General features: G+C 42.2%; 1 protein-coding gene across 8 annotated transcripts in view; it reads right to left on the minus strand.

Annotated features, from left to right (window-relative positions):
* Nucleotides 1-17710, minus strand: part of DPP6 (dipeptidyl peptidase like 6) — a 717188-nt gene that overhangs the window by 52889 nt on the left and 646589 nt on the right. For all 8 annotated transcript variants that reach the window (XM_061587127.1, XM_061587128.1, XM_061587125.1 and 5 more), the window contains exon 9: nucleotides 1130-1284. In XM_061587127.1, the coding sequence (XP_061443111.1) occupies nucleotides 1130-1284 (155 nt within the window). The remainder of the gene's footprint in view (nucleotides 1-1129; nucleotides 1285-17710) is intronic.

The raw sequence follows: 17710 nt of genomic DNA on the forward strand, positions 1-17710 counted from the left end.
ACTGCATGCTACCTATAGTTCTGTAATTGTTCCCCAGTGAATTTTTTTTAAAAAAAAATACAAAGTAGTTATGGCTGTTTCAGTGTGGAATAAATCCCATACAAATCAGCTTGACTTTCATGATAACATATCAACATATCAACATGACATGCAAATCCGTGAAGCATTCCATATTTTAAGAACCTTGTTTTCTTAACAATGTTAATATTTTGTTATTTAAATTTTTGAGCACTGTATTTTTTTCTGATGTGTATTTTGTATTTGTGTTTATTTTTTTTGTGAGCCGCCTTGAGGGTCTTTTGGCCAAAAGGCGGCATAGAAATAGAATAAATAAATAAATAAATAAAATAAACATTATTTCCATATTGGATTGCATCCTTTCTTGGGAGCACCATATCTTTTCCCTCGTGGGTGGGAAAGCAGTGTGGCGTAGGTGATTTTGAGAGAACAAATAGCTGGCCAAGAAAATCTTAGCCAGCCTCCTCCCCAGCACACTGCTCCTTTCCCAACCTGTTGCCACAGACGAGGGCTTTGCAGGAAAAACAATCTATATATGATTGTGCAATTTGGTCTTGAAGTGATTAGGACTGCAATTATAGCTGCCTTGTATTTAAGCAATAGCCAAGTAGCCATACGTGACCCCGAAACTGGATGCAGGCGAGTGCATAGAATGCCACGCAGGTGAGTGAGTGGGCTGGCATGGACTGTGCACTGCATAAAAACAAAGGTCACATCCACATCATATATTTAAAGCACATTTAAAACACATGGCTTCCCCCAAAGAATCCTGGGTGCAGGGAATTACAGTTCTGTGAGGGATAAGCTACAGTTCCCAGTCTTCTTTGGGGGAAGCCATGCACACTGATGGTATGGGTGGACTGCTAGATGATGGGAGCTTCTCCCTCTGAGCCCGACACAGAAATATAATGCTCTGACCCTCCTCCAGCAGCCCTCAGCAGGCTAGTAATTTTTTTTCAGGCTAGTAACTGTTGCAGGTTTATATACAAGGCTGTATTAAAAGATTCTGTCTCAAATAAATCTGCTGTTCTGGTTACACTGCTACTCACATTTCAATCAGGTAAAAGTAAAAAGATGTTGACGTTAGAGTGGTAAAGCAAATCCATCCTACCTTTGGGTAATGATAGGTTTCCACTTTAGGGTAAAGGCTGCCTGTGAACATGGGTATCTCCATAGCGGGAACTCTAGAGTCATTGATAGTTGCATATGCTAATCTTGTGCCATCAGGGGACCACCAGTGTGCAATATGGGTCTTCAGGATCTCCTCTACATAAACAAGAAGAGGGAAAGGAGACTGTGAGATCCACAATATTAGTTAGCAAGGAAGCAGAAGGATAGAGAGGTCTTTGAGCAGCTCATCGTAGGGAGGAAAATAATTTAGGAAGAGCTAGTTTCTAAGGCTGTGATCTTATGGTCACTGACCTGACAGTAAACCCCATTGATCACAGTAGCACTTACGTCCGAGTGCACATCTGTTTTTACAATACATGTAATCTGCATGCCCACCACCTTCCCATCTGAGGGAAGGACCTGACATGTTTGCATGTACAGGCGGGCCCAGCTTATATGGCAGGTTCTGTTCTGGACTGCCGCCGAAAAGCGGAAACCGCCGAAAAGCAGAACCCATTGAAGATAATGGTTCGCATCGCGCGAAAATGGCGCGCAACGAGCAAAAACTGCTGTAAAAGCAGAACAAGTGCCTTAAAGCGGGGACTTTCCCTAATTGAAAGCCACCGCATTAGTGGAACGCCGAAAGGCGAAGTGCCGTAAAGCGGGGCCCGCCCGTATGTACTGTATGTCTGTGTGAGTGCTCCTGCTCTCTTCCCTCTGACTCCTGTACCCCCTTTCTCCCATCTGGCTGCCCCATTTTTCTCATCCCCTGCCCCCCTCCCCAGTCTCCATGACTGATCCCCTTTTCCTCCTGGCCTCTTGGTCACTCCACTTTCTATTCAGGTTCCCAGGTGCCAATATGAGCCTTGAAAGGCACATTGCGTTGAAAGAGGAAATGGAAAAGGATGTCACTCTTCCAACTTCCTCTGCCAGTTCTATGCTCTTTTCAAGGAGGGGGGAGATGGTAACTACCACTGCCACCTCATGACAAAGGAATTTTTGTTTTGAGGGGGGAGGATTCTGGGGTTCTACAAGCGCCAGGAAAAGTCCTCAAGAGTGCCACTGCACCCATGGATTCTACACTGGTGACGCTGGCTCTAAGGGGACATTGATATACAGTTCTGATTGAAACAATTTGTCTTTCTTGTTTTGTATTTTCCAAAAGTTCAGTGCCATCAGTTCTCCATTTTGTGCTGAAGCTTGTAGTGTTAGCTTCTATATTGCAAAAAACACAAAACCCCCCAACAATGTTGGACATAGCATATATCACTGGCTCATTTTCCATTTCATTCTTTGTATTTCTCTTTTAATGCAGTTTTGAAAGCTTTTTATAATCAGGTATGACTCAATAATTAAATGTCTGATAGGAATAAAATGAGAGGGCTGGCAAATCCTTGACACTTCAGCATTAATCAAGAATTACTTTATTCTGCAAATATCTTTCTCAGATCTCTCAAGCTTAATGAAGCACTTCAAGAAAATATGTGAGATCCTAATGCAGGTTCTGGAGGGCATTTTCACATGATATTTTACTGCAAAAAGTTTTGTGGACACTGATGCGTGGTGAATGTTTATGAAAGGGGAGTATGTACATGACCAATTCCAGAAGAATCATGTCAGCCTGTAGAAATAAACAAATGTCAAAACAACCTGCCACATTAACAATACTACAGTGTTATTTTTGTGATTGTGTATGTGTATGATGAACTTTGAAAACAACAGCCTACTTGATCAAATGCATGAAGCTGGTTGACACTGTACCTTGTCTAAAGAACAGTGCAAGATGAATCAAGTGAACAAGCAAAGAAACAAACAAATAAAAATATCATCACTAAACAAATCATGACCAGATGTATCAATAAGGTTAAGGCTGTACCACAATAAACCAGCTACAGCCTTTCTTTGAGTTTAATGGCCCTCACTCCCTAGTGAGTGCGCTTTTGGACTGCGGCCTTTCTTGCAGTACTCATCTGCTCATACCACAAGTAAAATATAAATCTGATTTACCTCACACTCAGACCTAGCAGCAGACACAGTGATACTTGCAGACATTGCAAGAAACCTGTCACTTGCCAATTTAGCTGTGTTCAGAAAAACCACATAAAGATACTGGGTCAGAACTATGATCCACGTAGTCCAGTATTGGTTCCTCTGGGAGCAGCTGTTCAGCAGAGGGCTGGTATCAGCCCTGGTACTAGAAATTCTTTTAACTGGGGAAAGGATTGGACCTTATGCATTCAAAGCATCACCTCTACCATGGAGCTATGGGTCCTCCCAGGCACAGTCCAACACAGACCTAGATGCTGTGTTGATACCAATGGGGATTAGTATGCAGAACTAGTGTACTGGATTGGGGCTTCTCTCTGACTGTGAACACACTAGTCACTGGAACAAAGCATTTCCATTAACCACAGCTGGAATGATCTGCTGATCAGTTGCAAAATCTCTTTGAAGCTGAATTTTTTTTTTAAAAAAACACTCAAGCTGCTCCCTCCAGGTTTCACAGTAAAAAGGGATAGGGTTTGGCTAGTGTCGTGTGCTCCTGTTTTCAGAAGACGCACTGGAACCGGCAGAACAGGTAGTGTGTTTCTACCCTCTCTATACTCACCCTTTAGGCATGGGAGTGTTGACAACAGTAAAATTCCGAGTAGTCTTTAAGGACAGCCCCACATAGAGTGCATTGCAATAATCCAATCTAGACGTTACCAGAGCATGGAATACAGGTCAACTCTGTCCCAAAGGGACCAGAGTTGGTGAACCAGCTGGAGCTGGAAATAGGCACTCCTGGTCATTGTGGCCATCTGAGCCTCCAGTGACAATGTTGGGCCCAAGCTACAGACCTGCTCCTACCAGGAAAGTGCAACCTTGTCCAGACCAAGCCATCTTCCCACCTTTTGGACCCAAGAACTCAGAACACATAACAACACTGTCTTATCAGGATTCAGATTCAGTTTCTTGGTCCATCATCCCCTTTAGGTTAGTTGCTGGATCCTTCAAAAGTCCTACCTGTCTGCTCTGAATTATCAGTCTCTTAGCACATTTAATTCTGGACTTTGTAGCCATTTACAGGCTCCCTGATCCATTTTGTATTTTCCAGCTATTTGTCTTCCTCAGAACACAAGACAAAACCTTATGTAGAGTGCTCTATAAAACAGACCTGCAGCACAAAGATAAATATAAGGGACTCATACATTCAATACAGCAAAGACGAACTCATTTCGAGTAAGATAAAGGATGCAGCTGGATCCTATCAGTCAACCTGTAGGCTTACATTAATAAAGAGGATGCACTTGGCCAGTAACAGATAGCTTTTGAAACACCAAGGACATGTTTCTGAAGAACAAGGGAAATTGCATAATGACTGTTGAGAGTAAGAATAACAATATTGTTAAGTGCTTCCTCCTCCAAGAGGTAGGAAAAGTCTAGGGATATCCCTATAGTGCTTTGTTTCCATTGGATGAGAGAGAAGTGGAGACTGATGCTGCCTTTGTAATAAGGACTCTACCTAGAAAGATGCAAGCAGAGCATAAGTGCAAGATTTGAAAGCAGGCAGCAAAACTGCAAGCCTGCATCAGATTCTAATGGCAGCAGTGTGGACCGCCTTCAGCCTTCTCCCAGGCTGCTTCCAGTCTAGCTAATTCCAGCTTAAACCTTCTCAGTACTATCTGCCTCTGTCAGTGTCCAAATTCAAGACTGGAACTATCACTAGCTGCCTATCTCACAAGGTTGGAGGGAGAGACCAGGACACTAATGACCATGTTACATACCAAATGGTTCAGTTACAAGTGGATTTATACTAATTGAGACAGCCAAGCGTGTAACATCATACTTGTATCTTGAAACATCTTTACGGTTCATGTTCCTCTGCTATGGGCCCTATTAAAAAACAGAGCTAAGTGGTGCAAACACCCGTCAGTGGAACACTAGTGAAGATTGTGTTTGCAGTGCTAGGGATGGACAACGTTAATTTCACGTGTTCATTCATATTTATTTATTAAATTTGTGTCCTGCCATTCCTCCCAAAGGACCCTAGGGTGGCAAAGTCTGTTTCTATGTCTGTTCTATCTTGTGTTTACATCAGTCTCTGAACCTTTAAAAAATACACTTTTTTACACATTTAAATACATATTTTAAATACACGTTTTAGCTCAATGTTCATATTTACCTTAAAATATATATTTTTTGTCAATGCACTTTGGTATACTTCTGAGGGAAGACCTGTATTGTTAAATCTGGAGGAATTCCAAAGGATAATTACATTCCAATCCATATATTATTCTAGGAAATGTGGGTCTCCTTAAAAATGCAGACTGAATGAAATTCGCCTCCATTCTTAGGCTACATTTTTTGTTTCCCCAAATGTATTATATGGACATCCAGCCTGCAAAATCTGAAGCACACTGCACCCTCAGCTGCATGTGGATGTGAAAAAGAAATCCCACAAGAAAATATTTTTCAACCCCAAAGAGCAGAAAACAAAAAACATGGAGCATTCCATCTGAATCTTAACTGAGGTATGGATAAAACAGCAATCTACTAGTAGGTGGAAGCTATTTATGAAATGGTGTAAAGGTAAGCCTTGGAAGCAGTGCCTGGTGCAGCAGTAAGAACAAGGGGCCGAAGGAGGCTTTGTTGTGATTCAATAAGCCACAGAACCAGGCAGGATTGTTTGAGAATCACCAAAATGCCTTAAGGTCCCCTTAGAGCTTGACCATTTCATTAAATGACAAAGAAAGCAAGAAAATAGAATCTCTACAGCCATTTTAAGCCCAGGGGACCTCCTCAATGAAACCATCCTGTGTTGAGTACAGAATGAAATTCCATTGGTACTGATAAGTCCAGTTGATTTCAATCTGTGAGTTACAACCAAATTGGCTTTCCTTCCACATCAACCCTGTTTTTGGAGGCCACGAGCCAGCCTCATGGCTATTGCAACTGCATGCCAGCTAAATGAACGTTTATGCCTGGTTCAGTTATTCTGTGAGTCAAGTCAAACAAATAGGGGTAATTCCTGACCACTCAGCACTAAAAGACAGCATGTAAAGTCAGAACAAACCCCTTCAAATTCTTTTAAGAATATCCTTATACACAAAAATAGCAATAAAATAAAACTTCTTCTGAAGACAATAATAACGCTTAACTGCCTAATGTCGCCAAGCAACACTTTCAGTTGCCAAATATTACGATAAACCAACTTCTAAACACCATAATAACATACAATAGTCTTTGTTAAGACAGAGAAAAATAGCGTTAACAGCCTATGGCAAATAAATAACACTTTAACCAGCCTGTTACAGATGAACGACATGTTCAGTGGACAAACATGCATTGGCCACACAGTCCTCAATGGGAATGCAAAAATAATTCCTTCGGAGTGGATCCAGAGTGTATAATATCTAGGCTTGTTTATACATACAGACTGCATACAGGTGGGCACTGCTTATAGGCAGGTTCTGTTCCGGACCCCCGTCGTAAAGCGGAAATCGCCATAAAGCAGAACCCCATTGTGTATAATGGGGCGTGTCACGCGAAAATGATGCAAAAATGCTGCAAAATGCCGCAAAAGTGGCTTTAAAACCGGGAATGAAAGCCGCCACATTAGCGGAATGCCGGGAAGTGAAGCGCTGGGAAGCGGGGCCCTATTGTATTGCAGAACAGGGCATCTGTAACAGACTGTTTATGGCAACTGAGAGTATTGTTTATTTGCCATAGGCTGCTATGCCATTCCCCCCCATCTTACGATGGAGACTACTTCATTAGGAGAAATGGGGCACCGCCCCACCAAGCTCAATCTGCCCCCAGCCAGTCCCCACCTGCCTGTCTTCTTTCTTACAGTCCAAGGGGTGGCACTGCCTATCAGCATCTCGGGGCTTGTCCACACTGAGTTTATTGTGTGTTTGCAGCTGTTTGTGTTCCCATTTAATTTGCATAGTCCACATGATGTTACCCCAAACAACACCAGTCTCAATGCTTTCCCCCTATAAATTCACATTTAACCCATGATGGGGATAATCCAATAAAGTGGGTTTCAAACTGCTCCACTCGGGTTTGCAGATGATTTGTTTCAGTGTTTTGGGGTGGGTGGATCAATATATATACACACACCTCAGATGTGTGCAAAAAAACCCACGCACAAGCCAGGGTCATGAAAAATGTTTACATTTGGAAAATCCATTTTAAGGATGTGGAAAGAAAAAAACAATGGAGAATCTGGCCACTTTGCTCTTTTTTCCTCCCTGCTCTGGAAGCATGCAATTGCATACTTCTGTCCTAGAAGGAAACATGGCACTATGATACTATGTTTTGTCTTGATTTCAGTGCTGGGGAAAAGCCATGATGGCTTCCGCAAAGGGAAGTGTGTATTCACTGATCTTTGACAGTGTCAACAAGGTTGTGGACAGGGGTAATCCAGTGGATATTATACATGGACTTCCAAAAAAAGTTTGACAAAGTTCCTCCTTAATTTTAACAGTTGTGGGAAATGAGAATGGCCCTCCTTATGGATTAGTAACTGGTAAAACAAATGGGGAGAAGTAAACAGATAGTTTTCATAACTGGGGGAAATAAGCAGTGAAGTCCCCCAAAGATCTTGTTCATAAGTAATCTGGAGGTCATGTCTGTAGATGATACCAAATTATTCAGGATGGTGTAAATTCAGGTGGATTGCCTCTTGCTTGCCACCCCCACCCATTTTCAGTAATGTAGCCTCATTCACAAACATGGCCTCACCGCTTTTGGAAAACTGAGCAAATGGGCCACAAAATGGCACATGAGATTCCATGTAGCTAAGGCCGCATTTACACTATCCATTTAAAGCAGGATGATACTACTTTAACAGTCGTGATTTCACCCAAAGGATCTTGGGAACTGTAGCTTGTTAAGGGTGCTGAGAGTTAGAAGACTCCTATTCCTCTCACATAGGTTTAACTCCTAGTGTGGTTTAACAAGCAATCCCTCTTCCCATGCAGTTCTGGAAAATGTAGCTCTTTGAGGGGAATATGTGGTCTCTTAACAACTCTCAACACCCTTAACAAATGACAGTTCCCAGAATTCTTTGGGGAAGTCATGACTGTTAAAGTGGTATTGAAATGGAAATGGACTGCCTTCAAGTAGATTCCAACTTATGGTGCCCCTATGAATAGGGTTTTCATGGTAAGCAGTATTCAGAGGCGGTTTACCATTGCCTTCCTCTGATGCTGAGAGGCAATGACTGGCCCAAGGTCACCCAGTGAGCTTCATGATTGTGTGGGATTTGAACCCTGGTCTCCCAGGTCAGAGTCCAACACTCTAACCACTACGCCACACTGGCTCTCAAAGTGGTATTAGAGTGCTTCAAATGTAAGGTGCAGACATGATCTAAGTGTTAAAATGATGCAAAGTGGGAGGGGAAAAATCCAAAGTGCATATACCCTGATGATATCTGAACTGGCTTGACGATCCAGAAACTGCAGTTTCATAAAGACCCTTCTCAGAGAAGTAAAGGTAAGCTCAGCAAAATGTCCCTGTAACTCATGGTTTAATTTAATTAAATTACCCTATGATGAAACAGGGTGGTTCTCATCTGACTGGTTACCATTGCAGCCAGAACCCTGAACCAAATGGACCCATGGCTTCATCTTGCAGGGCTCTTTTCATGCTCTCCCATGCATTGCATGCAGAAGATCCTGGGTTCAGTTCCTGGTTGTTGTTGTTATGTGCCTTCAAGTCGAGTACGACTTATGGCGACCCTATGAATCAGCGACCTCCAACAGCATCTGTCGTGAACCACCCTATTCAGATCTTGTACGTTCAGGTCTGTAGCTTCCTTTATGGAATCAATCCATCTCTTGTTTGGGCTTCCTCTTTGTCTACACCCTTCTGTTTTTCCCAGCATTATTGTCTTTTCTAGTGAATCATGTCTTCTCATGATGTGTCCAAAGTATGATAATCTCAGTTTCATCATTTTATCTTCCAGTGACAGTTCTGGTTTAATTTGTTCTAACACCTAATTATTTGTCTTTTTTGTGGTCCGTGGTATGCGCACAGCTCTCCTCCAACACCACATTTCAAATGAGTTGATCTGGAGCTGAGAGACCAGGCCAAGGAAAGTACTTGAAGAACCATGGCTGTAAAAGGGAATTACAGTAATTCATAGAGGACTAGGCTATCAATGGCTGCTAGTCACAATGGCTATATTCTTACTTCCAGGATGAGAGGCACTTTGCCTCTGAATGCCACTTGATGGGGACCTGCAGCAGGAGAGTGCTGTTATGCGCATGTCCTGCTTGTGGGCTTCCTGTAGGGATCAGGTTGTGATAAACAGAATGCTGGGCTAGACTGGCCTGTTCCAGCAGGGCTCTTGTTATAGTCACTGCCAGTCAGAGCAGGCAGCACTGAGCTAGATGGACCTAAACATCTGGTCAGGGACAAGGCAGTGCCATAACTTCACTGAACAGCTGCAGCAATGCCATGCCACAGAATGTCACTCAAGCCTTGTAAAGAAATCTGCTACCAGCACAAAGGTTGGTAAGTGTGTGCATACTTTCCATTATTTATTTTAAACCAACGCTGAGAGTATGAAGTTTCTGTTAATGGCTTTTCTTTAACTATTTTACCATCAAGCAGTAGCAATCAGAAAACTTGAAATGAGAGAGCTTAATTGGATAGTGACATAAACGCCAAATGAGTTTAAGACTGCATGCTGGCAAAAAGAATTCAGTGTTTTGCATGCTTTCCAACTCTCTGGAATGCTCCCAGCAAATAGAAGAGTGGTGGGGAATTTGTTGCCCTCCAGATGTTGTTGGACTCCAACTCCGATCATCCGCAACTAGGATGGCCAATGGACAGGGATGATGGAAGCTGTAGTCTAGCAATGTCTGGAGGGCCACAGCTTCCCCACCCCTGGAGTAGAGTGTGTCCTAGTTGCACACACTTCCCCATGCAGCAACACCTAGGTGTCCCATGCCAGAGAGAAATGGGATGTTGGCAGTTTCTCCTGTTTTTCTCTGGCAGCTACTGCTCTGTCTTGTCTGCCTTTGGAAAGAGTGTGGGGATCAGATGTCCTTTTCTGTTTTAAATCTGGCATTATTCCACTAAGACAGGCTGCTTGTTTAAATTAGGAAATGTGCTGTCATTACTAAGAATCACTGTGCCATTGTGCAAAATGATATTTATCACTATAGAGCCCAAAGGTGTGAGCTATGAATCACTGAATCAAATCTCATGTCAGCCATAGGTTTATTTGGGTACCCTTTAGCAAGCCATTGTCTTTCAGCCTCAGTTCCTCCATCTGTAATATATGGATAGCTATACTGGCCTACTTCATAGAGATGGTTGTAAGGATTATAGAGATAATGTATGTGAAGCAATTTTAAAACTATGGTACAAATGTATATTATATTGTTGCACGTCTCCCCCAATCTCCGAGCGGTGAAATTTCAGGGGGTCCCTGCGCCCATCCAGGGTTTGGTTTCCTTTGGGAAGAAGGTCAGCGGAGACTGCGGTGTCTTTATGAAATATGGTTTATTTATGTACACACATTCCAACCTGAGCTTAGGATGGAGGGGTTCAAGGCATCAGCAGTCTAATATCCAGCTTTTCCATCTAGGTGCAGGGGCATCCTATCGCCACGATGCAGGGAGCCAGCCTCTCCGCATGCCTGCAGCCCTAGTTCTCCTAGAACACACACTGCCAACTCCAAACACACTTCTCCCCGCCCAGGAGTGGGGGGGAGACTCTCCTCCAGTAGAGTTTAAAATGACAAAAGGATCTTCCCAGCCCCTTTCACCAGTTACCGGGGCAACTAAATAGGACCATTAACTACCTAGCCACTCTATTTGATTAACAAAGGAGATTCATCTGGCTAGCAGAGCCAGCCTCCCAGGCATAGGATTCCAAATCAGAGGCTGGAAAGGTGACCCACAGAAATCATCCATTCCAGCCCCCCCCCATGCTCATAACAATATTTTTGTTGTTGTTACAGTTATAACAATTATGAATATGTCACTTTATAGATTCAGCTATGCAGGAAGCAAGGATTTGATCCCAGATTTCCCTAGGTCCAATCCCCAAGATGATAGTTTAGGGCCTAACATTCATTGTTGGCTTTCAAAAGGTAAGGATCTCCACAGTCTTTATGAATTATTCCAAGAGATAATATATTTCGAATCTCAGCTTTGAATTGATTATGTACAACTTGTCTTCAACTTTCATATTTTTCTAGTGTTCTTAATATTATTTGACATGAGGCTTTCATTAACCTTCCTGCAGTAAGATCATGCTATCAGACTCCCTCCCCACCCCCGTCTGCCACTGAAAAGGACCAATAGCATTCTCTTATAAAGAGAAGAAAAACAAACACGTTTCCCTTCAACCTACACAGTTCCCAGTCTCACTGCAATTTTCGTCCAGCATGAGCTGCCACTCAGATTTGACGTAGTGCATGATATATTTATTACAGATAATCTTGGGGTTCTATAATGGCTAGATCATGTACTTCAACAGGCCTGAATGGCAGCTCACATGGAGAGGCAATAGATATTTATTAAGTCTACATTTCAATGCATGGGAGAATCCAGATCAGCTGTTTTCATGAAATCTACCTGCAGTGGCACAGTCACAAACCAGGATATTATTGTTTCTTTTCTGCTTCCTGGTTATTATTATGTCACAGAAGAGTCTGCATGCCATTAAAAAGGTATAAACTGTTTTGTTTTACTTTTGCAAATAACAAAAAGAATAAGAATATTCCATCAATCAAATGTAAACATGTAGTTTGATACAGGGGTAGCCAACATGGTGCCCTCCAGATGTTGATGGTGAGAGATGACGGGAGCTGTAGTCCAGCAATATTTGAACCACATTAGCTTTTCCTGGATTAATATATGCAATCCAGGTGTCCAATCAGGTCTCTAAACAAGATTCATGATTATAAGCCACACATTCAAATGCACAAAGGGCAGCGAGTAGTGGATGGTGAGTGTTTGTCGTTCAGTCTCTTTTCTAACTTAAAGGCTTTAAACACAGGCTTTTGTGCAATTGTTCTGGACCAAAGGTGTCTCTCTCTCTTCCTGGGCATTGTTATGCTCTCCACCAACAAAAAGCCTTTTCACTAAAAAAAAGAATGAGCCAAAGCACATCCATACTTAATTTCCCGTAACTGCCATTGCAGAAACAATCATCATAAATTGCTGGAAAGCCAGCACACATTTATGTTCACTGGTGTTCTATTTATTTCACTGGGGTTTAAGCATGTTTAACAATACAATAGCTGCTTAGCTGCTTACAGACAGCTCTTCTTCCTTTCTCTCTAGGGATATGATTTCCAGTCACTGTTGCTTTGCTGTTATGTTCATAAAGTACTGCAGCAAAGGAATTAACTTAACTAGTCTCATCTCTTTCTCTTTTGCAATATTTTCTAAATCTGTTTGTTGTTGCAAAATTCCTGCTTTTGAGAGAATGACGTGCAAAGAAATGGCAGATTCTGCTCCCTTGGTGTCATTAAGTTAAGAAAGCAAAGTTGTGTGATTGAGGTGTAAGGGTGACCCACTGGGATTCACATAGGAGGTGAATTTGCAGGATATACAGCCTTGGAGATTGGCACCCTGATATTATTTGTTCATATTAGTGGTATGTTATGAGGGAATCTGTTTCCAGAGTTGTTTAGCAATCAATCCCCCTTCCCAGGGAACTCTGGGAATAGTAGCTCTGTTAAGGAAATAGGGGTCTCCTATCAACTCTCAGCACCATTCACAAACTACAGCACCCAGGATGCTTTTGGGGAAGCCACGGCTGTTAAAATGGCATCATGGTGTTTTAAATGTATAGTGTGAATGAGACTGCTGTAGTAGGACTATTGATAGCTAGGGATGGAAGGATCTATCAGTTTCAGTTCTCTCTGTTTCTCCTTTTCTAATCTTAAATTTGGCAGCAATTGGTGATTTTTTAAATCATGATAATTCGTCAGTATTTTAGTGCAAATTTCTTTTAATAAACGTATTTTTATTCCACCATATTTTCACTAATATATTCATTTGTATGAACACTTTCTCTTAATATATGCATTTTTCGTAAACATTGGTTGGAGAATTGCATCACAAAATTCAGATAAATGCAAATTTCGAAGTAAGTCTGTATTTCGGTTCTCATATTGTTTCAGAAAATGCAAACTGACAGCTGATAGATTCAACTGTCAATGGGAACTGAAACTAATTTCTCCCACATCCCTACTGGTAGCCCAGCCAAAGTATGTTGTAATGAAGTCCAATCACTAGATAGTGAACTTTTTGAAAACGTTTTTTCTTTAAATATCTTTCCCACTCCAATTTAAAAGCAAAGCTCATGTATAAACTATATTTTAAATTGGAAACAAGTTTTGGTAAAGCTCCTGACAGCTTCATTCCAATACTCAAAAGGGTGCCAAAACAAAAATATCTAAGAATGCTACTGAAAGCTGCTTAAGCTTGGTGTGTCGCCAAGGAAAGGAGATTTGACAGTAATCTGTATACACATGTTTCTCCCTTTGAGATACTTCAGTGACACATAGGAGTTGGCACATCTTAGACAGCCAAGAGCTAGCATAGCATAGTGCGTAAGTGGCTGGGCTATGAATCAGGGAGTGCCTGGTTTACGTCTTGCCTTTGCAACATGGCCTTAGGCAAGCCCTTCTCTCTGTGCCTCAGTCCTTCCACCACCGTCTGCAATACAGGGAGGGGGAATAATAATATTGACTAACAACAACAACAACATGATATACAAGAGAGTAGAACCATTTCATATGGAAATACGAAGCAGGTATACTGAGTCACACTATTGGTCCAGGGCCAATAAGGACAACAACTAGACAACGCATGAAAAGGGTTTTGAACACTTGAAAGCACTATGCAAATGCTAAGTATTATTATTATTAGATAAGTTGGGCTAAAGGTGTTTCAGGCTTATAGCCAATTTCTAACATGTTGAATAGTCTTTGGATGCTATAGCAAACTAGTAATGTGGCTAGTGCTAGACTACTGGTATAATAGGCACTTGCAGTGTCCCTCCACCTAAAATCTGAATAAGCTATATTGACCTCTCAAAGGGCCTGAAAGGCCAATATGATACCACATTAAGAAAGAACTAGAATAATTGTATATGAACATATGAAACTGCGATACTGAGTCAGAGCCGATTGAGGCCGATGCGGTACTGGCGACGCTGCACCACGTCGTTGTTGAAAGCAGGAGAGTCCCAGCTGTGCCGCGTCTCCCGCTGCTCTGCAACTAAAAGGGCTAGACCTCCGCCCTTTTAAAAAATAAGGAAGCTGCGCGTGCAGGGCCTGCCTGCCGACCTGGCCTCGGACGAGGGGCTGCAGCGTGTGCTCCAGGCCGGGTGGGCGCTCCACGGCCCAGCGGCTCCTGCTCATCAACAACGCCGGAGGATGTGGGGGGGGCGAAAAAGACCCTGCACTCCAGTTCAAGACAGCTATTCCGGCGCTTGTTTCCTCTCGGGGGCTGCTTGCTTCTCGTCTACGGATGCTGCTGTGGCCCAAGACGCAGGAAGGCCGCGGCGAGGAAAGGCCTCCAGCGGCTTCTTATTCTCCCTCCCCCCCATCAGGCTCCACCTTTGGGACCCTCGCAAGGTGAACTGGCGGCTCCAGGGCCAGAACTTCCACCGGCTGAGAGGGCAGCGCCACTCCCAGAACTATGGGGATTGGACTATGACTGAGAGAGTGTGGCTAGCCTTGCAAAGTAGCCCAATGTCTATAACACCTATTTTGCCAAAGTGAGGGGAGAGGTAGTTTGTGTTAACTTTGAATTGTATTACAAATTGTATTGTTTTTATTGTTTATTGATGTATTATTGATGTTTTATTGATATATTATTGATGTTTTATTGGTGTATTTTTATATTTTTTGTAAGCCGCCTTGAGGGCCTTTTGGCCGGAAGGCGGGGTAGAAATATTAAAATCAATCAATCAATCAATCACACGTAGTCCATGTAGCTCAGTATTATCTACATGCTAAGCACTCCTATTCCAACACTCTAATTCCTATAACACATTGGCTACTGATGGATAAATGCGGGCACGGCAGGGGGGAGAGAAGAGAGGGGAATACCATTCCATGCTCTCCCCTCCCCCATGCCGTTTAGAGGGGATGTATGCATCTGGCTAGAATCTTGACTAGGAACATCCTTTTGGGGGGGAGGATGAACTACAACACTTTGTTGCAGGTCCCACTTGTACACTCTCCCACTCAGCTGCGGTGCGTCTCATCACCTTCAGAGGCACCAATGTTAAGCTAACTAGACAAGAGACAGTAAACCTACATCTCAGTTGTGTCACCAGTCTGGAGGTGAAGATTCACATGCTTGAATGCTCCTCCTCCACAAAGGCATGGGGGGAATATTTGCATTCATGAAGGACTATAAAATGCTTGGTTTTTTTTTTTTGAGAACTCTATATTTTTAAAATTCTGCTCAGCTTTTGAATGAGCTTTGAATAAATCTGTTGATATCTTTTTTAGCTGTGGCTGCTATTATATTTTTAGACATGTTGTGTTTTACAGCATGACTTTAGCCTTGAAATATTTTGCATTTCAACATGTTGTGAGTTGCCTTAAAAGGGGTAACCCCAAAAGGAAGCCTACAAATAAAGAATTAAAAATACACAAATAATATAAAAGGCTTCCTGCAATAAACAAAAATAAACTTATCCATTTTTTATCCCCTAACTTCAGTTCTCTCCAATGAACTTGTTTAATTTAGGAGAAGAAACAGTTTAGAATTAAATTAGATTTCACTATTCTCCTGCTCCCCCCTCCTCCCCTAAAAGAAGGGTTGTCCCAAACACAGAACAGGAAACAAACTCTGGGAATAGCTTGCAGTAACAATGATTTCTAATTAAACCCATGCTATTTGCATTCTACTTTGTTCTAACGTCATTAGAAAAGATTATTCTCAGCTGGAATCTTTTCAAATAATTGGAGCAAGAGCATAGTGCACTGTGGAAATAATCTTACCACAAGATGGTGCTATGATTTTTAGAATGATCTAGATTAAACCAGTAAATAAAAGTTGTAATATCATGTGGCTAATCATTTATTATCATAAACTGCTCCAATTAGAGACAGAATTGTGTGGGGGGCCCACCTCCCTTAAGAGCAACAGACACAATTATACAGCCACAAGAGTGGCTGTATACTATAGTCAGCATGGATTTTTTGCATTCCACAATGTTACATTAAAAATACTCCCCATGCCATTCTGATGCTTCCCATAAGCTCATTTCAAAACAAAACCTTACAAAACGTATAGTCCTGAACTCAGAAACGCTTGCTTAACAACCCTCTCAATTTTCATGGCAATACACAAAACAGTCAGAGAGAATCGAGAGAGACTTTTTTCTGTCAGAGTTCTCATAATCTGTTGAAATTAATTACAAATCAGCCATGTTCACAGAGTACCTATCATCCTCTTACTGGCCTTGCCCCATACTCCGACCTTCATCTTCTGCAGTTTAAAAGTTTTAAAAAATGCCTGGCTGATTTTTAATTAATTTAAGAAATTTAGCATTGAAGTAACGGATAAGGGCGGGCATGCTCAGTAAGAAACCACTGTCAGTATTCTAAAAGCAAGACTCACAGCTGCTTGGCTTGGTTAATATGGGGACCACACCCACACCAGACATTTATTTCACTTGAGACAGTCATGGCTTCCCCCAAGGAATCCAGGGAAGTATAGTTTGTGAAACAGGATGAGAGGAGTCTCCTGTTCCCCTGACAGAGCTCCAATGGCCAGAGTGGTTGAACAGTCAGCCACTCTGACTGAAGCTGTGTGAGGGGAACAGGGCGTCTCCTAGCAACTCTCAGCACCCTTCACTAACTACACTTCCCAGGATTCTTTGGGAGAAGCCATGACTGTCTAAAGTGAAATACAGGTCTGGTGTGGATGTGGCCAGGGACAGCTTTGGTTTAAATATGGGTGGGAGGCATGAGCCTGCTATAGAGTAAAAAGGTGGGGGAAACCCTGAAAAAGAATGATACTGTTCACAATGTTTTCATTTTGGAAAGGAAAAGGGCTTCCCCTCTGCCTAGTGCCCACCCATCCAATCTGCCACCACTCACCATATGCTCAGAGGCACATGTGACCAAATTCTTCCAAGCTACACAGGAAGTAGATTGGACTGTGAAAGACCAACCCGAATTGTGTTTACATTTTTACAAATTTGTAGGGCAGTACAATATCTCAGAGAGGAGGTGAGGTCTCCTGCTCCCCTGGTGCATTCATTATAGCTGCCCAATTTCCCTGCTTTTTAAAATTTGATAGAAATATCTGTTGGCTATAGGTATGTTCTTAAACCGCAAGGGTTTTTTACCCATTAGTGAATTGTCTATTAATTATGGACAATTGAAAACATGAGTGTTGATTTGTTGATTGTAGAGGTATGTCAGACACACGTAATTTGAGCAGTGAGCCCAAACTGGAACCGTGTATTCAATTAATTTTGTTCATAAATTTTGCATAGCTGAAGCAGAATCTGTTTTGTGTTGCAGTGTTGCAATGCAAGGGCCTAACCTGCAGCCTATGGGTTTAATTAGGCATGGCATAAGGCCATTTCCCTCAAA

This window comes from Rhineura floridana, chromosome 10, assembly GCF_030035675.1.
Source record: "Rhineura floridana isolate rRhiFlo1 chromosome 10, rRhiFlo1.hap2, whole genome shotgun sequence".
Lineage (NCBI taxonomy): Eukaryota > Metazoa > Chordata > Lepidosauria > Squamata > Rhineuridae > Rhineura > Rhineura floridana.